The sequence below is a fragment of the Salvia splendens genome, chromosome 18 (genome assembly GCF_004379255.2).
Source record: "Salvia splendens isolate huo1 chromosome 18, SspV2, whole genome shotgun sequence".
NCBI lineage: Eukaryota > Viridiplantae > Streptophyta > Magnoliopsida > Lamiales > Lamiaceae > Salvia > Salvia splendens.
The window spans coordinates 3,752,038-3,778,925 of NC_056049.1; the positions used below are offsets into that span (position 1 = coordinate 3,752,038).

A 26,888-nucleotide genomic window follows, 5' to 3' on the forward strand; every position below is an offset into this window, starting at 1 on the left:
TTCCTACTTTCTTCATCTCTCCTACTTTTTCAATACAATTCCTTAATCTTTGTGCCCAAAGGTTATGACTCAACTTAGTTGGGATGGAGGGAGTATGATTTTTTCGGCGATTTGTAATTTCAAATTTCAATAATCATTTTATAATGCAACTCTTATCTTCGTAAAATTAGGGCGTGTTTGCTTACGGCCGTTTGATTTATTTAGAAGCAATTCTTATTGGACCGCTAATTTCACACCGGGCCGCACTATTCATTATTAATGTAACGAATTGGGCCCATATAAAATCTTGAATTGGGCCTTTGGCGGCGCAATCCACTGGTCAAATATCTCAATCAAATAACGACAAAATGTAGTATATTCCGAGGTGTCACCCCCAATATTCGTACTTGTCTGGCAAGCGACATTCATTGAGCTAATTTTCTCTTGGGTTGCAAAATTTGACGTTTGATTCGCGCCTGCGAAAGCTCGTTTCAGTATATTTCTTGTGAATTGCTCACCCACTTTAGATGAACAAAGCTTAGGCAAGGGAAGAAGCAAGAAATGGCGACTTCCATTTCTCCCTTCCACGTTTCACGAATTTTAAATTCGCCGCCCTTTCTCCACAAATCCAACGCTTTCGGATTTTCTTCTGTTTCCTGCTGTTCCGTAAACCCTCTGCGCCTCTGTTCCAATTTCAATCTTCGCTCTGTCTCGCAACCACGGCCGTCCAGGTATAGAATTCTTGTTTTCATCATTTGATTTTTTGGTGGTATAATTGATTTGCTTTAGTTGGGGTTTTGGGGGTTTCTGATTGAAATTACTAGTTGATTGATATGTAGCTCGATTTCCAGTTATATTGAAAAAGGAAGCTTTGATTTTTATGTATAAAGGGGAAATGAATCTTTTATCATCTGATATACTATAATTCAAATTGTGGCAGTATCCTCTGATTCAGTGGAGTCATTATGTTGTTTAACACTATGTGAACTGTGTGTTGACTGTGTCCTTTTTTATTTGAAAGTAGAAGGTTGGTTAGAGTTGTAGCTACAATATTGCAAGAGGATGAAGAGAAAGTGGTAGTGGAGGAATCATTTAATCCGAAAGGATTCCTGGAGAAGGAAAATGAAGGCACATATGGCGTGTCGCCAAGTGATGGTGCCCTGCCCTCCAGTGGTTTGGAGAAGTGGACTATAAAATTGGAGCAGTCTATCAATATTCTTCTCACAGTGAGTATATATTGATATATTTACTAATGTTTATGTTTGTTGATCATTTGATCTAAATAATCGAAGACGTGTAATAGTTGAAGTATTTGTTTGCAATAATTCTAGCGTCAGTCATCAAGTCTTGTGCGGTGTACTATTTGTGGTATTGTTTTCTGTATTCAGGTTATAATAACGCTCTTTTACAATTTCAGGAATCGGTGATAAAGATCCTTGACACTTTGTACCATGATCGTGATTATGCAAGGTTTTATGTTCTTGAAACCATTGCGAGAGTTCCATATTTCGGTAATGACTCTATGCACTTCATACTTCATATGTGTTGATTTTGTAGATTGAAATCTTTGGTTCAATTCTCAAAATGATTAAAACCTCATGATTTTGGTTGTTAGTGTCTCCTTACTTGTGTTTGACACTACTTAAAATGTGTCAGGATTCAGATGCTTGAAATGAAGATAATATTTTTTTTAAATTTATGTTCAGCTAAAGAGCTGAGCACTGAAATGTGATTTCACCAGTGATGTATTAGAGATGGCACTCTTATGCAGATCACTGATCTTATTGACATTACAAAAAGCAGTTTTGCCAATTTTGAATATTCAATTTTCTTTACCTAATGACATCTTGTTTTCCTGTTGTGGCAGCATTTGTGTCGGTGTTGCATATGTACGAGAGTTTTGGATGGTGGCGACGCGCTGACTACTTGAAAGTTCATTTTGCTGAGAGTTGGAATGAGATGCATCATTTGCTTATTATGGAAGTAATATTCCTCTACTGGCTTTCTTATTTGTTATTTTCCATTTTGGTCGTGCTGTGTATTTATTTATTTATTTATTTATTCAGTTATTCTTCTTAGTAAGATGCATCCACTGAGATGTCTTGAGTGATGTTGAGAAAATACGCTTGTATGTTCACGTGATTTATATAGGCTATAAAGGGTTCAATATTACAGCTTGTTTATTTATTTGAGTACGTTATCAGCCCATTTCTCTGGTCGTTATTATCGTTTTCTTTGTTCGCTTGAGCCTTTTGGTATGGTCAAATGGACAGAGTCATTGGTTTAATCTCTTAAGCCTCCTTAACTGAGTTAAAATTTTCTTTGCTTCTCTTCGCAGGAATTAGGGGGGAATTCTTGGTGGGTTGATAGGTTCCTTGCTCAACACATTGCGGCCTTTTACTATTTTATGACTGTGTTTATATACATATTGAGTCCAAGAATGGCGTGTAAGTGTTTGATTCTAAAAATTCGTTTATACCTAACCTGGCCATGAATTAGCTTCATGTCTAACTTGCATGTGCGAGCACTTGAACTTCCATAGTTCCATATGATCTCTGAAAACATGTTTTTGTTTAGCGGGTTCCCCTAGAGCTCAGACCAGATGATCTTAAACGATTTATAAAGTCTCACAACCTTTCACTTACTCTCGACTCTTGTATCTATACCCTCATATACATATATAGCGTTCCTTGCGTATTGCACAGTTTATGACATCTTCCCTTCATCTGGAAAAGGCTACTTGGTTAAGTTTTATTTAACATCAGTTAATTTCTGCAGATCACTTCTCGGAATGTGTGGAGAGTCATGCTTTTGAAACTTACGACAAGTTTATCAAGAGCCAAGGAGGTATGCAGTCATAACATGATAGTCTTCTTACCTCTGCTTTCTGCTCCCCACAAGTCTCGAATAATTTGCAATACAGTCATACAACTGACTTTTATTTTCATATATATCCATATGTAGACGAGTTGAAGAGACTGCCTGCGCCTGAAGTTGCAGTGAGATACTACACCGGAGATGACATGTACTTGTTTGGTAAGTATACTCTCGAATATCTCTCCTTGTCAAGCTGCGCTCGTTAAGTTTTGCCATTTTTAAAGTGTTGCGTCACTTTGTCAGATGAATTCCAAACCTCAAGACCTCCCAATACTCGACGACCAAAGATAGGTAAGGATATTAATACACGATTTATGCTATTTTCGCTGTCATTGTATTAGTATATAAAGAAGCTATCTTGTTTCTTGATTCCAGATAATCTGTATGATGTATTTTGCAACATAAGAGAAGACGAAGCGGAACATTGCAAGACGATGAAGGTGTGCCAAACTCATGGTAATCTCCGATCACCTCACTCTTGCACCGGTGATGCTTTGGAAGATGACGAAGGCTGTGTTCTGCTTGAAGCCGACTGCGCAGGCATTGCCGATTGTATAAAGAAATCTATTCGGGAACCACCATCTGCCACCAAAACATGACCTGCTAACCCGGAAAATCGGATTATGCAAGTATAGGAAACAAATAAGTAAATCTTTATAGGAAAGGATATGTGCCTCTTCATCTATCCTTTCATTATAGAATAAATGCAATTCACTATTCCATCTCTGCTGCATTACTCTTCTCACATTATTCATGCATTTTTGGCAAAGATACGGAATTTGAACATAATGATCTATGAGTCTTATCTGAGTTATAAATTTCGAAAAAAAAGAATAATCTTTTGTCTAATAATGAGTGTTTAATTTAGAATTCTGTAAAAAAGATGCTTGTTCTGTCCATAACTAAAGTTCGATCTCTTTTTTTCATTTTGGTTTATTTTCATTTTTAGTAACATGATTCACTAATTTGTCTCCATCTGTCCATTCATCTAATAATAGCCTAATTATATTTTTCCTCTAATACTTTATTAATTTTTATTTTAAAGCTCGTGCTGTACAAATCCATGCATTCGATGGTGCGCATTATTGCTCTCACGGATGCTTAAACTATGTGATTGTGACCCATCGACTATATTTTATGCTAAATTATCACTATAATCAGTAAATGCACAATTAAATACGGCATATAACAAACTATTTTCTGAAAAAGATAGTACTACTCAGAGAGTCTCAGGCTGCAATAAACTAAATTTACTTTGAGAAAGTAAGAGCATCTCCAATGGCGGACGTCCGATCGGACATGCGCGACGGGCGACCGGGAAGTCCGCCATTGTGACGTGGAAGGTAGGATACGGACGTCCCGTAAGGACGTCGGATGTCCTCGGACGTGCGGGCGACGGGCGGGCGGACGTCCGCCATTGTGGTGTGGGTGCCCGTCATTTCATTCACACCACTTGTGTTAACAAGTTTCTCTCTTCTTTTACTACAAATTTCATTTCTACTTAATGGAGAACGACAGAACCTCCCCCGGCACGAGCGAGTCGCTGACTCCGACGTTTCCCGCCGAACTGGAGGGAAACCCTAGCGGAAATGCGCCAATGGTTCCGGCAATGTCGGGGATGGGTGGAATGGGTAGGATGGGTGGGATGGGTGGTATGATGCCCAAGGCAGCGGTGATGGGGGGGCATGACCCCAAATATGATGGGGATGGGGATGGGGATGGGGGGCATGACCCCAAATATGATGGGGATGGGTGGGATGATGCCGTGGATGATGCAGACCATGCCTGGTGGAGGGGGTGGCAGGGGCCCTGAACCACTAGCAGACGATGTCTATCGCCCTGTTATCGATATGCTGTCTACTGATACCCCCTCCAGTTTTGTTCCGGAGACTCAGTTCACCGGCGTGAAAACTTTCTCTTTTGAGGAGTTGGGGCTATCTCCAATCAGGGAGACTCTCGATGATGTGGGGACAGCGGCAAGGGGCAGGGGCAAGGGCCGTGGCAGGGGCAAGGGCAAGGGGAAAGCCACGGGCTCTTCCTCGCGAACGGTGGCTGAGGAGGAGATGATGAGAAGACGAGAAAGCGGACGATCTGGAGCGTGTGGGAAAATGTCGCGCTTTCGAAGGCTTGGGTTTCAATAGTCGAGGATCCCTATGTGGGTGCTAACCTGCATATTGACAGACTGTGGCATCGCGTCGCTGAAGCCTACCTCACACACAAATCGGCTGGGGCGAAGAGTCACGTTCCCGAACAATGCTGGAAACAGTGGAAGCGGTTGAGGCCCAAGCTTAGTTGATTTGCCGGCCTCTACCAAAACAATCTTCGCCAGGCAACCAGCGGTATGTCCGAGGAGGATGTGAAGAACCGTGCCCTGGCGCAGTACCCCGACAGATCTTTGAAGTTCAAAGATTTCGACCAGTTGGAGTCCTATCTCGTGGTGAAAGATTCCCAAAAGTTTTGTGGGGGTGTTGAATCGGGCTGGCAGAAGCGGACGAAGATAAACGCTTCCGGTGAATACAGCAGCAGTGCTGGTTCGCACGAGCTCCCAGAAGCTGAGGAAGTGTCCCCGCTACCTCAATCAGACTCCCGCCGGCGTCGTCGCCCGATTGGGCAAAAGGCTGCCCAGCGGAAGGCTAGGGGAAGCAGCAGCGGGTCGTTCGAGGTCCAATCGGAGGCCCCTGCTCCCCCAGAAGAGTACGACCGTCTCGCCCGCGCGCAGATAACGACTAGCTTGGTCCGGACCATGCATAGATGGCATAGCACGACAGATCCTGAGTACAAAAGGATGTTGAAGGATGTCATCGATGGATGTCGGCGCGATTTGGGCATGCCACCCATTGGAGATGATGGCGCCGAGATTAGCGGCGGGGACGACGGGGGCGGCACGGGCGACGGCGAGGGCGGCACGGACGACGAGGAGTGAGCCGAGTAAAAAATTTTATTATGTAATTTTTTCTTTTTTATTATGTAATTTTTTTTCTTTTTTTTTATGTAATTTTTTTTAATGAAGCATTTGCAATTTTCCCGTATTCCGTGTCAAAATTATAATTCCGTTACGTATATTTGTGAATTTGTGATTTTTTTTATTGCGGGAAGTCCTAGTAGGAAGGGCAATGGGAAGGGCGGATTGTGAAAGGGATGTTCTAGTGACGTGGCAGTGGGATGAGAAGTCCTAATGACGTGACAGGAGGTGTTTTTTGGGAAGTCCTAGTGGATGTCCTAGTGGGACATCCGCCCACTGGAGATGCTCTAAGGAATTCAAGTTTTAAGGGCGACTCAAAGCTCATAGCTATCCAAACAATTTTTTTTCTCACGTGGATAAAAACATTTGAAAATATAATACTATGAAATAAAATATATATTGTGAATAAGGCTGATTATCATAATAAAGTTGATTCATGGGATAGAAATTCAGATGAAGTTAACACAAGGATGTGATTTAGGGATAAGGAAGTAATCTGTTAAAAAGCTGGATAAAGTTAACTTGAGGGATGTGATTTATTGGTAGGTGTTCAACCATTGACAATGCCTTCCCTTGGTCATAAAACCAAAAAAGTTGGATAGAGTTGCTATCCAAAAAAGCAAAGGTTGAATGGAATTGGACAAACACTTTCAGTTAGAACTTTGACCAGTTGCCCCACAAAAATGTTGAACAATATTTGAATTAGGTTTTTGACAAAGATAGATAATATATTTGTATGCTTTGAACTGGAAATTAGTTCATGATGAATCTGTAACAGATTCAAGATACTATTCTTGTCAACATTCATTTAACTTATTAGATGTCAAAATTAGGTTGGTTAGGTCTGAAACTGTTGGCTATCTTTTCTTTTTCTGGTTCTTCAGTCAGACCTCACATGTAAGATTTCACAAAAAAAGTACTATAATGTTTGAACTTATTTAAATCAACAACCTAACATTTCTTCGTTGAGGTTGATTCAAATTCATTGAGTCTGTTTTTGTACACAATATGGATGAAATATATGTACAATGAATGTCACATCCTGCAATTTGGATTAATAACAGAACATTCTTATTCATTGCAGCACAGCTGAAAAAATGTGGCCAACAATGACAAACGGGATCAATGGATTCATTTCGATAGTAATGAGCTATATAGCCTATAACTCCCGGAAAATGGAAAAGAAAAAAATACGAAAAGTAGTATATCTCTCCTCTAAAATGGACTATCCCAGAAGAGTGGAATGTATTAAATAAAGTGCATTGATCTCTCGCATCAGGATGAATCACGGCCTTGAGTAACGTTATATGTATGGAGGCGAGGTCGCCAACTTCTTTATTCTGGAAATGTCGAACAACTCAATGAATCTCTGATCTGTAACTCTAGCCTTATCTGCAGCAAACCTCTGATACTCGTCAAAAATTGAAGCCAGGCACCAATTTTGGCACTTCCTAAGACATCCCACGAGGCAACCAGTCCGGTGCTGCATTCAACAAAGGCAGATACATTGAGAAACCAAGACATCATGAAAAGCTAGTAAGAGAGCTAATATACAAGTACCTTTCCTCGCTTGCAGTGAATTAGGAGCGGATAGTTTCTTTCATCTGCAGTGGATGTTTGACTGATTAAAGAGATTTCAAATCATTGTAAATATACATCAACATTCAGAAGTAGATATACCTAATAGCACTCTCAGTGCAGAAAGAATTAAATCCTCTGGAATGTTTATGAATAGCTCCTGCATATAATAGTTGTATGTAAGAACAAATAATTACTCAAGGCAAATGATATATGCTATTTAGGCTACTTGTGAATCTTAGAGACAAGTTTAGTTCGTACTCGTACAAGTCAAAACATTTTGATTTGAACACAATCTTCCTTCAGTATATAATCACTTGATCCTTGTGTCAAAGGGTTCTAAATAACCAAGAAAGCTATATAGTTGGATTTTGCAGATGAGAACAGCTAAACACAAATGATGTTAACCAACATACAAAAACTTAGAAGATCAAAACCTGCACTATCGCACCTTATTTCATCACAGTACAGAAGACATTTTGAACATATCAAATAACATTCACTATAGCACTCCTTCGAAAAAGAAACGAATTCAAACACATTTTCCTGTATTTCTATCCTCAAACCAAATTGTCCACCCCAACGACACCCTGCAGACATAAATATGTGCAATTTGAATAAAAACTACCTTAGATCCTTCAAGGCCGAACTGAAAAAGACGAATTCCGTTCGCATTGAGAAACTGCATATTATCTTCAGGATAAGGCTCCGGACACAAGTATCTTCAATATCACAAAAGTTTTACATCAATATCTATAAGTAACAGTTATAAAGAAAGCAGAACTGCTCATTTACCCTCCATACCATAGGCACGAATTAACGTACCCCCCCCCACTGAGGCAGCAAAGCCTCGCAGGAGACTCAATCTATCGAGTAGCTACATTTTCAATTAAGTTAACTTCCATATATAATTTCTCCCTTAGATATAATTAGATAAGCTTAATTACGTAACAGTGAACACATTTAATAATCTACAATTTGTTTATATATATCCAACATAAACAAATGTAACATAAGAACAATATGTATATCTGTATACCAGGTTGTAAATTAGCTCAGTTAAACAATACGAGTTCCATAAAACTTTATAATATTAAGATCATTGCTATAAAATTTAAGAAAAAAACACAATAGTTTCAATTCGGATTAACATATTATTGTCGTTAACTGCAATCTACTTAAGGATAACAAACTTCATACAGTACTTTAATTGGTCAAATTAAGATGTTAGGAAGTTTAGCTTAATCGAAATTGGGCGTTAATTCGTGTCCAAGGTCGGTAGGGGAGTATTCTGGACATAAAAGAGGGGTTAAAATTGAGCTTACATGATCGATCGGAGGCCTAGGGTTTTGAGGAACGGAAAGTTAGCAGAGTCGGGAAATCCGGAGCGGTATATTCCGTAATCCACCATAGAAAAGTTGAGCGGCGGCACGAATAGGTGTTCTTCAGCCTTGGCGTCGGCGGCGGTGGATTTCCCCGGCGGCATATCGGCGGCGTGAGACGGTTGGATGGTTTTGAGGCACATTGGACCGCGGCAATTGTGGATGCTCATATCAGTCACGCGCGCCCAAAATCGGTTGATCGGAGTGTGGAGAATAGGGTGGACAGATCACAGATGCGTTGAGATTATAAGGAGAGAGAATTGAATTTGAGGAGGAATAGGATTTGGGAAATATAGAGAGGGTTTGATTCGTTGGAATCTTTGAAGATCCAATCGTCAAAATAGATGACTATCGAATGTTCAACCGCGGCTGCGGCTCATGGCTTTTTATTAACTATTGCTTTTATCCTCGTTATCTTTAATTTTTGAGAGACATTTTTTAGGTCTACGAACTTTACCAAATTATTATTTTAGGTCCGTAAACTTTAAAAATATCATTTTAGATCCGTCAACTACAAGTTAATATCATTTGAGGTATTTTAAACTTTTTCCGTACGAAAATGCCCTTAAGGCCTTCAAAGGGCAATTTGGAAAATTCTTTCGCCACTCAATTTGCATCAGACACCTAGGGTCTAACAATTTGTAACGCCAAATTTTTATATTTAAATTCAATTTGGATGGTAATTGATCTTCATTCCGAAATTCATGTAAATAATACTCCGAATGACAATCCAAATTAATAGCTATCTAATTTCAAAACAAATAAATTAAATATAATTCACAAATCACCTATTGGAAGTTCTTAAAATGTAGTTTAAATTGAAAAAATAAGATAAAGTATCAAGTCCAAATTCACTATTCCTAAATAATTGGTCATCTAATAATTGAAAAATTAACACATATTTTTTACGGCAAATTTTAATTATATTTAAATTTAATTTGGATGGTAATTGAATTAAATAGTAGTAAAAAATTTGTTGGACTCTAGGCCTTTGACGCAAGATGAGTGGCAAATGAATTGTCCAAATTGCCCTTGAAGGCCTTGAGGGAATTTTCGTTCGGAAAAAGTTCAAGATACCTCAAATGATATTAACATGTATTCGACGGACCTAAAATAATATTTTCAAAGTTCACGGACCAAAAATGATACTTTGGCAAAGTTCGTGAACCTAAAAAGATATTCCCTATTAATTTTTACTTCTCCCTTCCGTCCCTCAAGAATGTGCACTCTTTCCTTTTTAGTCAATCCCACAAAAATATGCATTTTCAATTTTGGAAAGTCTTTTCTCTCTAATGAGATGAGACTCATTCTTCACTAACAATACTTTATTTACTTTTTTCTCTCTACCTCTCTCTTACTTCACCGATTTTACATTAAAACTCGTGCCAACCCCAAAGTGCATATTCTTTAGGGACAGAGGGAGTATTAGGTTTGGTAAGTTAATCCTAAAATTATAAATTTCCTCTTTTTTTTTAATTATCGTACACTTTATTTTCTCTTTCGCTCATTTACTTTTTTTTCTCTCATACTTAGTCTCTCTTCTCTGAATGTTTTTAATATTAATTTTTAAAATTTCATTGCCAAAAGAAACTCATCACTTATAACCTCCTTTATTTTTCTCTGCATCATACTTAGTCTCTTTTCTCTTAATATTTTTAGTATTAATTTTTTAAATCTCATTGCCAAAAGAAACTCGTCACTTATAAAGAGACGGAGGAGTACCTTCTCCGACCACCAAAAATACTTCTATGGGTGAACCATGAACATTCATATTCCCTCGATCCCAAAATAAAAGTCACATTTTGTCATTCCGGCCCGTCCAACAATTAGACTCACATTTCACTTTTACCATAGATGTTAAGTAGGTCTTACATTTACTAACTCACTACGCTCACATTCTATTATAAAATAAATATAAAAAAGTGGACCTCAGATTTCACTAACTTTTTCAACCCACTATTCTTAACATTTCCTAAAATCCGTGCTTACTCCAAATATGACTCATATTGTAAGACGAAAGTATTTTAATGAGAAATTGATTATAAAGGACATAAGAGGATAAGGTGGGGATAAAGTATTAAATATAAAGATAAAATATGAATAAACTAAATATTGTACTCGGTAATAAAATAAAATTATTTTTTACGGATACCTAAAATGAAAAAATAGGATTGATTTTAATGAATGGAAGGAGTATATTTCATCAATTCGTTTTACTTATATTTTACTTATATTATACTTCCTCGGATCCTTAATAATTGTCCATTTTGGTTCCGGCATGAATTTTAAGAAATAGTAATATAAAAGAAAATGGATTGAAAAAATTGGTTTAATATGGATCTCACTTTTATATATTAGTTTTATAATAAAATGTGAATCGAATGAGTTTGTGTAATGCTTAGACCTATTACCACTCATAATAAAAATCGAAAGTGAACAATTAATGAAAGACAGACAAAAATAATAAAAATAAACAATTAATAAGAGACCGAAGTAGTATATAACCTGAAAATTCTTATTCTACTAATTTTTCTAATCACCATTTTTTATAAAATTAAATATTTATTAAAAGTTGAATCAGTAAAAAATAGTAGAATTTAATTTAATATCATAAAAATGGAATACCATCTACTTTCTACTTTGGCGGTTAATTTCTCCATCATGTTACTATTGCATCGGAGTATAAGAGCATCCATATCCGTGCTCTTACCAATAAGCACGAATGTGGGCCCGGCCTCACTTTTACTCCCCCCTCTTAGAGCATCCACTACGCTGTCCCTCCACCGTCCCCCCGCCGTCCCTTAAACTACTATTTGAGGGTCCCACTGTACTTTATTAAAAAACACACAACATAAAAAAACACACAACATAATTTAAAATACAAATTTAAAGAAAAAAAAAACTACTCCGCCGGCTAATCATCCTCCGGAGGCGGTCGAGGTTGAGGGGGAGTCGGAAGGCCAAGTTGTGCTGCCATATGCACAATTCCGTTCCACCAGGCCGCGAATTGGGCGTGCGAGAAGCGGGAAGTGTCCGCCATTGTGGCGGTAATGTACGCCACCATAAGTGTGTCCGAGCCTCCCCGCGAGCCCGATCCCGAGGCCGCCTGGCTTGATTCGCCTCGACCCTTCCTCGCTCTAGCCGCTTTCGCCGCCTTCGTTCCTTGCGGCCGACGACGCCCACGGCTGGATCCTCCAGCATCGCCTACCGTAACCGCAAACTCTTGCGATTCAGCCTCATGTGGGCTGATGCCCTCAGCGGTGTCACCACCAGAACGAGTATTGGTCACTCGCCGTATGCTTCGTGCGCTTCGAGTTTGAGCCCGAGCTGGAGCGGAAACCGCCGGCCCACCGTTCCTCGTCCTTCACGGCCTGCCAAACATCAACAAATCTGAATTATTGACGGGTGTCCTGGTAGTAGGCGCGCAAAGCGGACGTCAAAATGTCGGTTGCCGTGGCGTCACTTTGGTAGCGCGCCGCTTCGGCCGAGTAGAGGCCGCATAATTTTTTGACATGTCGGTCGACTCGGTCAAAGTGAGAGCGGAGCATTTTATATTTGCGCTTGCGGGAGCCTTTCGGCTTTATCTGGTGGTAGACCTCGCAGACCTTTTCCCAGAAACACTTCCGGGGTTGTTGATTCCCGACGATGAGATCGTACGAGATGGTGATCCAGGCGTTGTACACCGCCAGCGTTTCGTGGTTGCTGTACGGATACCGGCCTAGATCCTCTTCATCTTCCTCTTCTTCTTCTTCCTTCTCCTCCTCGTCCTAGCCCGACTGGGGTTGTACACCGCCTCGTCCACCTCCACCGCCTCGCCCACCTCCACCGCCTCGGCCTACTCCCGGCGTTGGATCAACGGGAAAATCCTCTCGGATCTGGGATAATCCCTGAGAATACCGCGGGGCAGAGGGACGGGCATATGCATCAACGTCAAAGTTGGGTGGTTGGTACCCCCCGGCGTCTCCGAACCCTGGATCCCCGGCGTCGATGCACTGGAACCGCCCAGTGTGTTGATCATGGTCTCCCAATCGCCAAAGGCGTTGAGATCCCACCCGCCGGAGCCGGAGCCGCCGTAGTTGCCTTCGCCGGACATCTTGTGATGAGAGGAAATTGAGATGATAGAAGAATAGATGTGTAGTTGTGCGTGAAATGAGGATGAGTGTAAGAGTATTTATAAAGTAAAAAAATTAATTTAAAATTAAAAAAAAACAAAAAAACAAAAAAACGGTATTATTACCGTTAGAATTTTTTTAAAATTTTATTTATTATTATTTTTTAAAAAATTCGAATTTGTTTTTTTAAAAAATATTTATTGTGTCAGCACGTGAACTCGCGGGCCGGCGAGTGGGCGTCACGCACGACGCCGGGTCGCGCCACATCGCATAGGCGCGTGGCGAGACGGCCCGTCGCTTGTCTCGTCGACACGGGACGTGGGACGGGACTAGACGGGACGGGTGCTGCAACGCGGCGCGCGACGGACCCGTCTCTCCGGGACGGGTCGCGGGACGCCGGCGCGCCGCGTAGTGGATGCTCTTAGGCAAGAGCACAACACCCACATCCGTGTTCTTCCGCATGGACGAGCACAAGGGCCCCACTATTCCATTATTCAGTTTAAATAAAAACATTTCCACAAAATTAAAATTCATTAAAAATAACCAAAATAATATTACAAATTACAAAAAAATTAAAATCCTAAAAATTAAAAATTACATAATTAAAGTCTTAAAAATAAAAAATGACATAATTTAAATCCTAAAAATTAAAAATTACATAATTAAATTCATGAAATTAAAAAAAACACACTACTCGTGGCCGAATTTCACCCAAATGGATGATGAATGTGTGTATTTATATATGATTTTGGGATTAATTTTTTTTTTAAAAAAAATTCAAAAAAGTGGTAATAAAATCTGTATATTTTTGGGAATCCAAATATATATATATTTTTTAATTTTTGGTATTATTTTTGATTTTTTTTTAAAAAAAAAGAAAAAAATGCCAACGGCCAATAGAAACGTGTCAATGTCGCCATGCTCGCTGGCACGGACGTACTCTTAGCTAAGAGCACGTCCGTGCCAGCGGCAAGAGCGTAGAGGCTGACAAGCGTGTCCTTGCCAGTAGCACGGACGGACGAATGGAGCCTGCTCTCCGATGTGGATGCTCTAAAAGGTGTCAAATTGGACTACTTAATTACTACTACCTTCGTAGTAGTATCTTGTTAGCTATTCCGTCCTTTTAAATAAGGTAACACACTTTTTTAAGTTTATTCTTTTAAGTAACTTTTTCTCTTCATTTAATATATCTAAGATTCTTTTTCCTATAAATATTCTTTCTCTTTCCATTTAATATTTATCCTCACTCTTTTGTCTCTCCAATTAACCAATAACTTCTAAAATCTCATACCTAAAGAAATGTGTAATCTTTTTCGGGACGAATGGAGTAGTAGTATATTACAACTACATTATAGGACTACTACTCCCTCCATCTCGCAATAAAAACTATTTGGTTATGACATGAGTTTTGAGAGAGATAAAGAAAGTGGATTGAAAAATTTAGTGTAATATGAATCTCACATAGAGTGTAATATACAAGTAGTGTTAAAATGCAAATTTTATACATTATACAAACTCCAAACTATGATCTGAACAGTTAGAAAATGTCAACAGATGATATTGTCATCTATTGACATTTTCTAACGGTCGAAATCATAGTTAAAGTTTGCATTTGATCACATCCCTACCGGGGAGCACTATGATGACAACATAATTAAAACGACGACCTAACACCATTATAAACTATCCGATCTCTTAAGTGGATGGATGAGATTGAATTATAGGAATAGAGTCCGGATTGCTTGCTAGTTAACATAATATTGCTTGTATGGTTGTTTTAGTCATTTTGCCAACAAAGAAACTGGTACCGATTTTGAAAATGCCGTATATTTTACACATTGATTTAGAATTTCTCTCTCCCCTATTATCCGATTAATCACGTTGCTCTCTCAATCCAAAAACCCTAGGAAGAAATCCCCAATTAATTGGCGCTCTTCCACCAGTTCTCTTTGCCACCAATTTTCGATTTCTAGCGTCGCTACCGGTTCTTGATTCCACCAGTTTTCTCCGTCGAATTGCTTGATTCAAGTTTGAAAATTGCTTGTGTGTGACCATATATCTGCTTGCTGCTTCAATTGTTTATGCTGTGCTGTATATCTGCTATATGCTTGCTGCTTAACAAGAATGAGCATTCAGTCTAATAGTTTTGGTGTTTGAAGATAGGACTTGCTAATTAAAATGGTTAGAAAAAGGATTTTAGATTGGTTGCCACTAGTATGAAAAATGCTTATGTGATTCCATGTATATGCTTGCTGCTTCAATTGCTTTTGTTCTATCATAAGTATTTGCTTACTACATATATGCTTGCTGCTTGTCAAACTTGAGAATGAGCAAACATACTAATAGTTTCATCATTCGACACAGGACTCGCGCTTATTACAATTGTTAGAAAAAGGAAGGCAAACGAAGATCCTGCAGAAGAGGACTTTAGAAATAGAGTTATGTTTGTCATTCAGCACATTGAGATTTAGAACATTGATCACACATAAGCAATTGTTAGTATAAGCAATTGCTGACTCACACACAAGCAAATCATCAAATGTAACCAAGTGAAATTGTGGTTTCAAAATTAATTGGGAATATTACCTGAAGACACTCACGAATCGAAGTTCACTATGGAAATCAAGCAAAATGCGATGCAAAAATTATTGTTGAATATTACACAAGAACAAGCACTAATCAATATCTATTATAATAACAAGCAATAAAGTACATAAAGCCATGCAATATATCATCTATTATTATTTTTAGAACAATAATGACGAATAAGGAATCATTAACACTGACATGCAATTTCATACTCATAAGCAAGCACTATAATATATTTAATCAAGCAATCTGACACACAAAATATGTAATACAAACAATCAATCACCAAGCAATATAATATATTTAGTCAAAATCTGACATATGAAATCATTAGAGCATCCACTACGTTGTCTCCAAACCGTCCCTTAAACGTCCCTTAAACTACTACTTGAGGGTCCCACTGTACTTTTTTACTACATCCCTTAACTAAGGGACGGAACCTGCAACGCTCCATCCCTTAAACCGTCCCTTAAATTACTATTCATTTAATTTCATTTTTTATTTATATTTCCAACACAATTCAATTAAAACAAACACACTTCATTAAAATTAAAATAACATTACAGCATAAAATAAAAATACAACTTAAAATTAAAAAAAAAACATAATTAAAATCTTAAAAAAAATAAAAATGACATAATTTAAAATAAAATTTTATATGGACATCCTTGAATGTTTATGTTTCACTTTCGATGTGGGACAAAATCATTCTTGGATGTCTCTATAAAAGAGAAACAACCAAGAATGATTTTGTCTCACATCGAAAGTGAAACATAAAACATTCAAGGATGTCTCTATAAAAGAAGAACAACCAAGAATGATTTTATTCTACATCGAAAGTGAAACATAAAACATTCAAGGTTGTCTCTATAAAAGAGAAGCAACCAAGAATGACTTTGTCCCACATCGAAAGTGGAACATAAAACATTCAAGGTTGCCTCTATAAAAGAGAATCAACCAAGAATGACTTTGTCCCACATCGAAAGTGGAACATAAAACATTCAAGGTTGCCTCTATAAAAGAGAAGCAACCAAGAATGACTTTGTCCCACATCGAAAGTGGAACATAAAACATTCAAGGTTTTCTCTATAAAAGAGAATCAACCAAGAATGAGTTTCATAAATTCGCAAGCCCATCAAATATATGTGGGCTATTACGAATTTCTTGTATTTATTTATTTGTAAAATTTGTTTTTAAATATAAAACAATTTTTATAAATAAAAAGTATTTTTTTTAAAATTCAATTTTTTTTAAAAAAAATTGATTTATTGCGTCAGCGTGACGACGCCCACTCGCCGGCCAGCGAGTGGGCGTCAAGCATGGCGCGCCACGGCGCGTGGCGTGACAGCCCGTCCCTTGTCTAGCAGGCATGGGCCACGGGATCGGGACGGGCGCGGGCTGGGACGGCGTGTTGCAACGCGTCGCGCGAGCGTTCCGTCCTTCCGTGACGGAACGCGGGACGGTGGCGCGCCGCGTAGCGGATGTCCTTAATATAAACAATCAAACACTAAATTAAAGTAAGCCAATAAATATAAACTCCACCCATAAGATAATCTACAACAATGTTAAATACAGGAAAAAAAAATCATACGTATAAAAAATTATGGAAAACGAAATATAATAATTAATGAAATCATGTAATGAATTATAAGAGAAACAAATATATTTTGTATAAAACAAACCGCACATGCCATAATAATAGATGCCATAATAATAGGATGGATAATAACTTACGTTATCTACCATGCTTTTAATTGTTCGAAATTAGGGAAGAATATAAACAGTTTAGTGGCATACCTTTAATACCCCTTCAAGCCTAATTCCATATTTTTTTTATATATTTATGATGCCATGTGGCAGTTTGTATATCATAGGATCTCTATATCTAATAGTCATAATTAGCGGGGTATGTTGTTATTTGAATTAGTGTTGTTATCTTAATACAACTCCATCCCTATATATTATTTATTTTAGTGGGGTATGTTTCCATTTTAGTCCATCCACAAATTAGTGTCCCACAAACTAAAACAACAAAATAAGACTCTTATTCTTATCCCTCTTCAAAATTTATCCGACGAAATAAAATAAATCATCAGCGAGAAATAAAAGTATTATTTTATTTTAGTTCATTTATCAGACTGAATCATAATTTAATTAAGAATATATTTCCGAAAATGTATATATTTCCGACTTATTTTGATTTGTACTGTAAAATGTTTCTCAAAATTTTCAATATTTACAAAATATTCATAATTTCATACCCAGTCTATCCCCCCGACAATTCAATTTAAAGTGCTATTTTTACAATTCCGAAATGTCCATTCCCAAATTTTCAACATTTTACAAAATATTCATAATTTCATACTCCGTCTATCCAATAAATTAATTTCTCATTTCTAATGATTTCAAGTCACATTTCACCATTTCGAAACGTTGAAGATTTAAAATCGCATTTAGCAGTTTAACCGATTTCCAATTTGTAGGTATTTTAAACACCGGATTCCAATTAATTGGTTTATTAGATAGTTTAATGTTTTCTACCAGCAACATATGATATGTAAAAAAATATTTTAAATAAATCAAAATAAAATATCTTGAAACGAATCGTAATACTACAAGTATTGGTAAGCAATTAACATTGAATCGAGAGGTGGAGTTCAAAATGAAAATATAATTGATACTTTTGTAATACAAGATAAATTTTGTTTAAAACTACCAGTTCATTAAAAATATCAGAATTTGGAATCGAAAAATGGTTCTGTGAATTTATTAGGAGCTCTACAAAAAGTATTAACATTCAAATTCAACACCCAGTCAGACTCGCATGAACAACTACAATGAAATTCAACAAAAATACATATGACTAGATAATTTAGATCTAAGAATAATTCCTTTGATCAATTTAAAGTTGCAATCGAATTCCGAAGCGGCAGAAGCCATTTCGTCAAATATCAATCGAAATTAAAACGGATAAATTGTGCAAAATATTCGAAAATGTGGACGAGCAACAATCGAATCGTCAACGGAGAAAATGACGAATGAAACGATATCTCGCCGGCATCATTATACCTCTTCCTCAAAGACGACACGGAATAAAAATACTGTCCCGTTCATAAATTACGAGTAGAGGAATTTCGGAAAAAACAGTAAAAATAATAACAAATAAAAAATTTACGAAATTTAATTGCATTTTGAATGTGCAGGAATGCGACGGAGTATGATTTGATGATGGAGGAGAAGGAACACAGGTTTTAAATAGAGGATTCTGCAAGCCCTAACCTAGCTATTTACGATAATATCCCTTCAAACAAGCCCACTCACGGCGGCCCAAAATAGTTTAGGGCCTTCAAAATTATTGAGCTATGACTCTTAATAGAATTATTTATATTGTGTTGGAAAATGTAATATTGAAATTTTATTGTAATTTAATTAATATTTTAACTAAATAATAAATTAAGTATATAATTAAGATAAAATTAACATGGCCATTTTTTTCTAAGAAATGATTTAGGATTCCATAATTTAAGTATTACTTGAGAGTTGAGACATTGATAATATAAGAATATAAAATATGATTCATAGTTCGAATAGTTATATTATTTTTTGTTTAGTAATTGAGATAATAATAATAATGATAATAATAATAATAATGATAATAGTAGTAGTAGTAGTAGTAGTAGTAGTAGTAATAATAATAATAATAATAATAATAATAATAATAATAATAATAATAATAATAATAATAATAAGACTTTAGTTGCATACAATTAGAAATATTTTCTATTATAGATGTTACTAATGTACAAAGAAAATGTATATTTAAGTTTTAAATGAGATTATTAAGAAATTATGGGGTTTTCCATCCGATATGTCGTCAAAATTTAGATGCTTTTTCAATGTACATTTTAGGAATACTGAAAGAAATTATTTGTATTTTTTTTATTAGTAGTTTAATTATCTCATAAAACATTGATACTACTATGATTTATGTCTTAGGCGATGGTCTGACCGCAAAAAAATTACTAGTATCACACACATGCGATGCACGACCTATTTAATTTTGTGAAATAATTTTATAAAATTATAAACAAAAAATATTCTACGTTCACTTTGGAATATATTTTTCCAATTGCATTAACCCACGACATTTTATCATTAATTTATATATTAACTGTATAATTTATTCAATAAATTACAAAGTTTGCAATTTAAAATACATTAAACATACTTATATGTATTGTGCAATTTATTTAAGTTACGCCTTAAATCCATTGTTCATAAAATAAAATAAAAAGCATTTTAACAAAATAACCTCATTAATCTAACTAAGCAATTCATATCAATAATCTCATTAATTACCAATCAATTCCATTAATTAGGAAACAATCCTATAACTGATTATGATCATTATTTTGGTAATTTCGAAAATTTTAAATAACTTTTAATAAGTGAATTTTTCTGTTCATTATTTTAGTAATGTAAAAAATTATACTCTCATTTATGTTTAAATTGATTACGCATACCATCAATTCCTCTTAATTACCCAAAAAAGGCATTCCTCATTATTGTATGCTGATTGAAAGAAAAAAAAATACCAATTTCATATAATATAATAATATTTTAATATACATCCAATATTTGATTAATCTTGGTAGTGGAATAATCTAAATCTTCCAATTGACACGGTATAATTACCCATTATACCCAAATGATATCAATATTATGGATAGTGAAAATTAAAGTATTATAAATGATTGTAGACTTTCCATGATTCCATCACTTAGGAATCAATCAACAATAGACCATTAATCAAGAAACAATGAAAAAAATAAATTTAATTAGGTTAAAGAATTCCCTTCCACCTTCTCTTATATATGCTCTAATACGTTTCCAGTTATCTTCTTCTCCAACTTTTTCTTTCCGCCTCCATTATATGAGTAACCTCCATCTTTGTTGATAATATTTTCTAGCACTTTCATTATCATATGTCAACGTCATTTTTTTCATCTAGTCAGTTTGCTTCCATTCGTAGGTAAGAACTTCAAACAAAAATCAATCACAGTTCTTATATTTTAACTTTGTGTTTGACTACAAGAGTTCGTGATATAAAACTATGCAAGAAGTCCACTATTAAAAATCACAAAATTATAAAAGTTCATGGCTATAAAATTTCACAAAATACTCACCAATTTGAAAACCAAATTCGACAATTTCCATTCCTCGTTAGTTTGTATTACTCGCATTAAGATAGAATCATTCTTCTTATTTTTTATTGTTGAAATTTTGTTGGAAGAAGTTGTTTTGTGAATGGATATTTATAGAGACTTGGTATAGTATGTTTTATTTCATATACTGCAATAATATCAATTAATTTTGGCCAATTAACGTTTAATTTGATACGGTTCATTTTCTCTATTAAAATTTCAAATCAAATGTACTAATAATTTCTGTAACCGGTATGTTGACAACATTAAATTACTTTAAATTTGCATTATTTTCTCATCCACCACCAAAAAATAATTGGTTATATACATCAAATTCGCCTAAATGGTGTAGTGCTCTATTCATTACGTAACTGCCATATTAATTATTTGTTTATTTTATTGCTTAATTCATTATGTAACTGCTGTACTAAGAAAATATGCAAATTAGTCCAAAATTTATCAATATCCAAATTTATACCCAAAAATTCATAAATATTCTAAACTTAGGTCAAAACTCGTCTTTTATATATGTATAGATTAAAAATATTTTTTGTGCGTGTGAAAATCCAACTGAAGTCCACTCATTGTAAAAAAAACTTAATTTTTGAGGATAAAAAAATTGAAACATAATTACTTTCTTTGGAAAATTTAAAAACAACAACAATTTATGACACAAAAGAAAACGTTCTTAAATTAAAAATAAATTAACTTTATCTTTTGCTTTTTTAGAATGTTTCAATTTGTGTCCTCTAATTTTAGTTGAGACACCAACAATAAAAACGTTTTTTGAAGTCTTTGAAGTGCTGGTGATATATTTGAAAACACAAATTAGCGTACTTAATTCAATTGAAAACGTCCTTATTGGACCTTTTTTATAGTGACTATTTTAAAAAGAGACCAAAACAAACATGCTTGAATGGATTAGATTGAATTAAACGAATATAGTTGCTTGAAATGTTTAATATGAGACGATTGGTTCAACATGTTGAGATTGTTGTTCGACTTAGCTATACTAAAGTGCATGCGAGATCAACAGAAATTGCTTCGAGTACACAGTTGTTGAATGTGTGCCCTTATATATGTAGGTGAAAGCACCCCTCCATGCGACCGACAATATAATAATTGAAAATTCAATTTCGACTAAAAAATATAAAATGGGCTTGCGATCTATAGCTTCGCAATGCCAAACGCACCCAGCACTTGACTGCACCACAAGCAGTGGCTGCCCACCACTCCAACGACCCCAAACCCCTCTCTGCATGGGCGGAGGCACATTTATCCATAGTATTTTTCTTTTAATTTATAAATTTATTTGAAACTCTTTCTGGGCGTCCCAAGTTATTTGCACTCTTTCCATTTTTAGTAACTCTATCACTCATTCCTTAATCTCTGTGCCCAAAAGGAAAGGTGCGAGTAGTGCGGGACTGAGGGAGTAATATATACTTATTTGCCCCATCTCATATCAATTCCTAGATCCACCCCCGCACCTCTACACCTGTAAAGCCACGGACCGCACCCCTTTTCGGTTGCAGATCCCCTAAATTGCACAATATTGTGATGTTGTTGTTCCCAAATAATGAGGCAAAGTGGAAACAAAGCCCACTGTTAATGCCGCACGAGTGAGATAACAATGTCTTAACCTTTGCTTTATAGGCGCATTTTTGTAATCTTTTCCACTTGATGTTGCGGCGCACTCATCCCTTATGGCTTCAAATACTATATTTCACTCTAATTTTACCTTCTTTTATTTTATACTATCTTTTTCAAACATCTTTATAGATTCTGTATAAGATCTGCAAATTAACTAGCAAAAAAGTGTGAGTCACATAATCTAGCTTAGATATCTTAAAATACCAATACCAACACCAACACTTCCATCCCATCTTCTGCTCCTGTTGAGGGATGTTGGATTTCAATAATTGGAGTTTTGTCTCCACACACATAATTTTATTCCTTCTGTAAAACAGAGTTAACATCATGCATCACTACACACAAATAATCAATCACCAATTAACACAAGAATTTAATAGTAATAATAATAATAATTAATTATTAGATGAAGAAGTCCCTTACAAGTAGATTAGAAACTCCCTCTCCAAAGTTGAATCATCCCATTCCCATACACTAATCTAGCAAGCACACATACTCATATCATCTAATCACACACACAAACAACTTTCACAACACAAACACCACAAAAAATAAAATAAAAAAAATCACTCAAGCAGTGGCAACCCGTCCGACGTTAGAAGCAGTGTCGACATTCTTAAAAGCCTCGAATCTCGGCTCCTTCGCCTGGAACTTAACGCCCGCATAAAGCTTCATGTAGTCCTCAAACACGAACTTCGGGTACAGCTCCCCGCAGCTCTCCTCCCCCACCAGCGCTGGCGCAGGATATATCACTGCGTCAGCGCCAGGGTTGTAGAAGGACGCGAGCGACATGCGCGTCCCGTCCGTTTGCGCGATCACCCTGTGCATCACGCTCTTGTACCTCCCGTTCGTGATGACCTCGAGCTGGTCGCCGATGTTGATGACGATGGAGTGGCGCATGGGCGGCACGTCCACCCACGCGCCGTCCTTGAGCAGCTGGAGCCCACTCACCTTGTCGTCCTGGAACAACAGGATGATGCCACCGGCATCAGTGTGGGCCCGGAGCCCTTTGATGAGGTCAGGCTTCGGGCAGGGCGGGTAGTTGCTGACCTTCGTCCCGAAGGTGGGCCCAGCCGAGCCGAGGAAGGCCCTCTTTAAGTAACCCTTCTCCAGACCAAGATTTTCACATAGCAGATCTAGCAACTCCTCCGCTAGCTTCTCCAGCTTGGCCGCGAACTCCTTCATCACCGCCCTGTACTCGTCATCAAGCTCCGGGATCTCGGAGATGTTGGAGACAGGGCGGTGGCGGAGGAAGAACGTGCTCTCCCAGTCGAGATCGTCGATCTCGGACTGGACAGCTTCAAGGCCCTTGCTGGCGACCATTTCGTTGAAGCGCAGCTCCATACATTTCCGGTAGTGCTCCTTCGTCAGGCGCTCGACCTTATCCATGAACTCCGGTGCAATCCCGTGATTCACTAGCTGCAAATGTTTAATCGTAACATGTTAAAACTCTTAAATCTTGTCTCACATCGACATGGTGATGATCCTAGCTCATCTATATAAGGTCTTTTAAGGGGTAAGTGGCCGATTTCTAATATCACACATTAACAAATTCTTAAATTTAATCAAGTAACACAAAACACATTTAATTTAACGAATTTTTATGCATGAAGAAATTAAATTGAATCGATTTACCTCGAAGAAGCCCCAGTTTTCGCAAGCGTCTTTGATCTGCTCAAGCACTTGGCTTCTTTCTTCGCCATTGATCTTCTCCAAGCTGATAACTGGGAAATTTGCCATTGTTTAGTTTCACGTTTTTCTTTCTCTTTCCCTCTTTCTTTTTCTTGTCGTATTTGATGAGTTGATTTAGTCTCTGCGCAGGTAAAGTATTTATAGGCGTGGGAGTGAGATGGATTACGACATTTCTTAATTATTTTTGCTAATCACATTAATTAAGATTAACGATTTTTCCATTCAACGGCCTTCGGAGAACTTGCGTTGAGTCAATATGGTCCATGCGCCACCTTCTTTTTCCTTGTCGTGTTCGAATTCCATTTTTTACTTTGAAAATTCAGTTTGCCTATAAAAGTTTATTTCTTCATTTTTAATGGAATAGATATAGGATAGGAGTAAATTTTACTATATAAATAAAGTACGAATCAAATATCCGAAATGGACCAATTATTTGTGGGTGTAATAGTCTAGTAGTCATTGTACGGTCACCTAACTATTATAGCACAAAGTGATCATCATCTAGTATCTAAAAAAGTAAGTGGTCTGTTTTTCTATTCTAGTTGGAAATCAAGATTCCTCTTTTAATTTATTTTTATAGAAATGTTAGATTTTGTTTTATGAAGTTATATATGGCTAATTTTGTGGATACGTTTAGCTAAACTATTACTCATGCACCTTTCATATGGCACCATAGAGTAAAGAGATGCCAATATTCGAGAAATTAGATAGTTTACACTTTAGTAATCATTGAGGTTTATACAAAGATTTGTTTGGAGTGAAAGATCATCAAATGATGGTTATGGATAGACTCAGTTCAAGGTAAATTTATTATTCGTTCATCCAACATGACATATACAAATTATAGAGACATTAGAGTCGGTAACAATCTACCCTATTAATGGTCGTCTTACTAAACAAAAGAAATCATCTCAAAAAATTAGTCTATTATGAGATAAAGCGTGTTTAATATAGTAAAGTATTTTTTCTTGATTTATGCGTGTCATCCTTGAGTCGGGATCATGCTAATCTTCTTTGTATCGTTCTAATTTATCGGATGGCCCGAATGGATGTGTTTAGTGTATAAACTACACACTAGGCACTCTTCATAGTCAATTTGAGTTATTAGAGTTCGTAAAATTAGACGAATCACATGAAGTTGGACTCGTTTCAAATATACAAAGATTGCGTCTGCCAAACAAGACAATTCATCTCTAAATACTAGTTCGTCGGGTTATAAAGCATGTTTGGTATATAGACCCTAGCTATACAAGTTGTCCTTCATAATTGATGTGAGATAGAGTAGGTAAAATTATACAGATCATACAAAGTTGGGCTCATTGCAAATATAAAAAGATTCCATCTATAAACGGGACAATTCATCCCAAAATACTAATTTGTCAAGTGATAATGTGTGTTTGGTCTATAAAACATGCACGAGTTATCCTTCATAATTGGCATGAGATATTAGAGTCAGTAAAATTACTCAGATCATATGAAGCTAAGCTTATTTCAAATATAAAATATTTTTTCACAATCAATTGTGAAAAACTTGAACCAACTTATACATATAGGATTTAATTAATTGTTGAAAGTTAGGAGCATGTTAGAACTTAGTACTATAATATTATTGAGGGATGAGACAATGATCTGAGAATAGAAAAGAAAATAATATAAGTTATAGTGAGAGTGGGAACAGGGTTCGTGGAGCACGTATGTGAATAACATCTTATGGCCCCTACCACTTTAGATCGACTCTCTCACTGTGGATATGTCGTGTGAAATGGGCCCTACCTACTGATGGCTTAATTCTTTTTTATCCATTTTATTCAATTTGCAGGTGACATTAGAGCATCCACAATGACGCCTAGCGCCACCGCCTAGCCGAGCGCCGGCGCTAGGCGGTCGCTAGGTGAACCATTGCAGGAGCCGAAAACCGCCGAGCGGTTTTTCGGAAATGAATTTCGCCTAGCGCTAGGCGGTCAAAATCCGCTGGGCTATGCGCTGGGCGATCCGCTCGGCGCCATTGCAGCGCCCGGATCGCCCAGCGCATAGCCCAGCGGATTGGGCCAACGACGATAATGAAGCCGGTCCAAGCCACGGCGTGGCCGTCCCCAACGCACGGAGTGGGGTACCTCACGATGAAGCCGGCTTCCTCCAAGCACATGTTGACATGCGCCAAACGGAAGCTCATATTCGACTCCAAAAGGATTTAATTGAAGAGTTATGGGCGCGGAGGACTACTCGGAGTTAGTTTTTTTTATTTATGTAATTTTTTAAAATGTAATTTTTTTAAAATTTAAATAAAATTGTTGCATTTTCCCGTATCTGTGGCGTAAATTTAATTTCGTATTTTGTGTGATTGTTCATTATTTGTTTTATATAATTTTGAGTGATGTGGCTGAGCTATGGTTGGGCTATGGCTGAGCTATTTGCTTGTTTTGATGATGTAGCAGGAGGATTTTTAGTGCTGATGATGTGACAGGAGGAGTTTGTGGCTAGGCTATGGCTGGACTATGGCTGGGCGAAAACCATTGTGGATCCTCTTAGCTTTCAATAATAATGATAAATAAACATTAACATTCAATACTGCTGTCGACATACTTAATTTGGATTTTCCATGTTTTATTATTCAGTTCCAAGACACTCCCTCCTCCCAATCTAAACAAGACGTTTCATTTTCGCACGTATTTTGAAAAATGACAATGAATAGTTAAAATGAAGATAAAATAAAATAAAAGAGAATAAAATCATTTTTCCAAAATATATGCTAAAATAAAATATCTCACTTAGGCTGGGACGGGGGAAAATACTAATTTGTTCAACATAATATATAGACGATAGATTGAAACATAGGGAGTCATGGGTTCCAAACTATTTTGAA

At 36.8% G+C, this 26,888-nt stretch overlaps 3 protein-coding genes, 1 long non-coding RNA gene and 2 other non-coding genes across 7 annotated transcripts; 2 read left to right on the top strand and 4 right to left on the bottom strand.

The window, feature by feature from the left end:
• The first annotated feature begins 377 nt into the window (after window positions 1-377).
• Window positions 378-3,578, top strand: LOC121777743 (ubiquinol oxidase 4, chloroplastic/chromoplastic-like). 2 transcript variants are annotated; one of them, XM_042175090.1, is made up of 9 exons: window positions 378-710; window positions 1,001-1,205; window positions 1,397-1,490; window positions 1,847-1,962; window positions 2,318-2,426; window positions 2,758-2,826; window positions 2,944-3,015; window positions 3,100-3,147; window positions 3,232-3,578. In XM_042175090.1, exons 1-9 carry the CDS (start codon window positions 541-543, stop codon window positions 3,453-3,455), a joined length of 1,107 nt encoding a protein of 368 aa, XP_042031024.1. In that variant the 5' UTR covers window positions 378-540; the 3' UTR covers window positions 3,456-3,578. The 2 variants fall into 2 exon arrangements, with proteins under 2 accessions (XP_042031024.1, XP_042031025.1); XM_042175091.1 differs by having other exon boundaries at window positions 1,004-1,205.
• A 3,288-nt stretch (window positions 3,579-6,866) lies between these two features.
• LOC121777630 (tyrosine-protein phosphatase DSP1-like) lies at window positions 6,867-9,140 on the bottom strand. The gene is made up of 5 exons (XM_042174948.1): window positions 8,722-9,140; window positions 8,025-8,118; window positions 7,499-7,556; window positions 7,379-7,422; window positions 6,867-7,301 (listed from the first exon to the last, which is right to left on the bottom strand). The coding sequence occupies exons 1-5, from the start codon at window positions 8,946-8,948 to the stop codon at window positions 7,122-7,124; spliced, it is 603 nt and encodes a 200-aa protein (XP_042030882.1). The 5' UTR covers window positions 8,949-9,140; the 3' UTR covers window positions 6,867-7,121.
• A 5,593-nt stretch (window positions 9,141-14,733) lies between these two features.
• On the top strand, window positions 14,734-15,463 carry LOC121776581. Its single transcript, XR_006045334.1, has 2 exons — window positions 14,734-14,933; window positions 15,255-15,463. It is a non-coding gene; the product is annotated as an uncharacterized LOC121776581 (long non-coding RNA).
• Window positions 15,464-18,473: 3,010 nt separating this feature from the next.
• Window positions 18,474-18,599, bottom strand: LOC121778038. The gene has a single exon (XR_006045607.1). It is a non-coding gene; the product is annotated as a small nucleolar RNA snoR111 (small nucleolar RNA).
• Window positions 18,600-22,705: 4,106 nt separating this feature from the next.
• Window positions 22,706-24,143, bottom strand: LOC121776181 (1-aminocyclopropane-1-carboxylate oxidase 3-like). The gene is made up of 2 exons (XM_042173328.1): window positions 23,969-24,143; window positions 22,706-23,752 (listed from the first exon to the last, which is right to left on the bottom strand). The coding sequence occupies exons 1-2, from the start codon at window positions 24,071-24,073 to the stop codon at window positions 22,904-22,906; spliced, it is 954 nt and encodes a 317-aa protein (XP_042029262.1). The 5' UTR covers window positions 24,074-24,143; the 3' UTR covers window positions 22,706-22,903.
• Window positions 24,144-24,975: 832 nt separating this feature from the next.
• On the bottom strand, window positions 24,976-25,077 carry LOC121778018. The gene has a single exon (XR_006045591.1). It is a non-coding gene; the product is annotated as a U6 spliceosomal RNA (small nuclear RNA).
• Window positions 25,078-26,888: the final 1,811 nt, after the last annotated feature.

Excerpts from the sequence above, each read along its gene's own strand:
- LOC121777743 (XM_042175090.1), top strand. The coding sequence starts at position 541 with ATGGCGACTTCCATTTCTCCCTTCCACGTTTCACGAATTTTAAATTCG. Across the intron at positions 2,427-2,757 it reads ATTGAGTCCAAGAATGGCGT|ATCACTTCTCGGAATGTGTG; the intron begins GTAAGTGTTTGA and ends TAATTTCTGCAG. Across the intron at positions 2,827-2,943 it reads GTTTATCAAGAGCCAAGGAG|ACGAGTTGAAGAGACTGCCT; the intron begins GTATGCAGTCAT and ends ATCCATATGTAG.
- LOC121777630 (XM_042174948.1), bottom strand. The coding sequence starts at position 8,948 with ATGAGCATCCACAATTGCCGCGGTCCAATGTGCCTCAAAACCATCCAA. Across the intron at positions 7,557-8,024 it reads TCGGCCTTGAAGGATCTAAG|GAGCTATTCATAAACATTCC; the intron begins GTAGTTTTTATT and ends TATTATATGCAG. Across the intron at positions 7,423-7,498 it reads TGCACTGAGAGTGCTATTAG|ATGAAAGAAACTATCCGCTC; the intron begins GTATATCTACTT and ends CATCCACTGCAG.
- LOC121776181 (XM_042173328.1), bottom strand. The coding sequence starts at position 24,073 with ATGGCAAATTTCCCAGTTATCAGCTTGGAGAAGATCAATGGCGAAGAA. Across the intron at positions 23,753-23,968 it reads AAAACTGGGGCTTCTTCGAG|CTAGTGAATCACGGGATTGC; the intron begins GTAAATCGATTC and ends AAACATTTGCAG.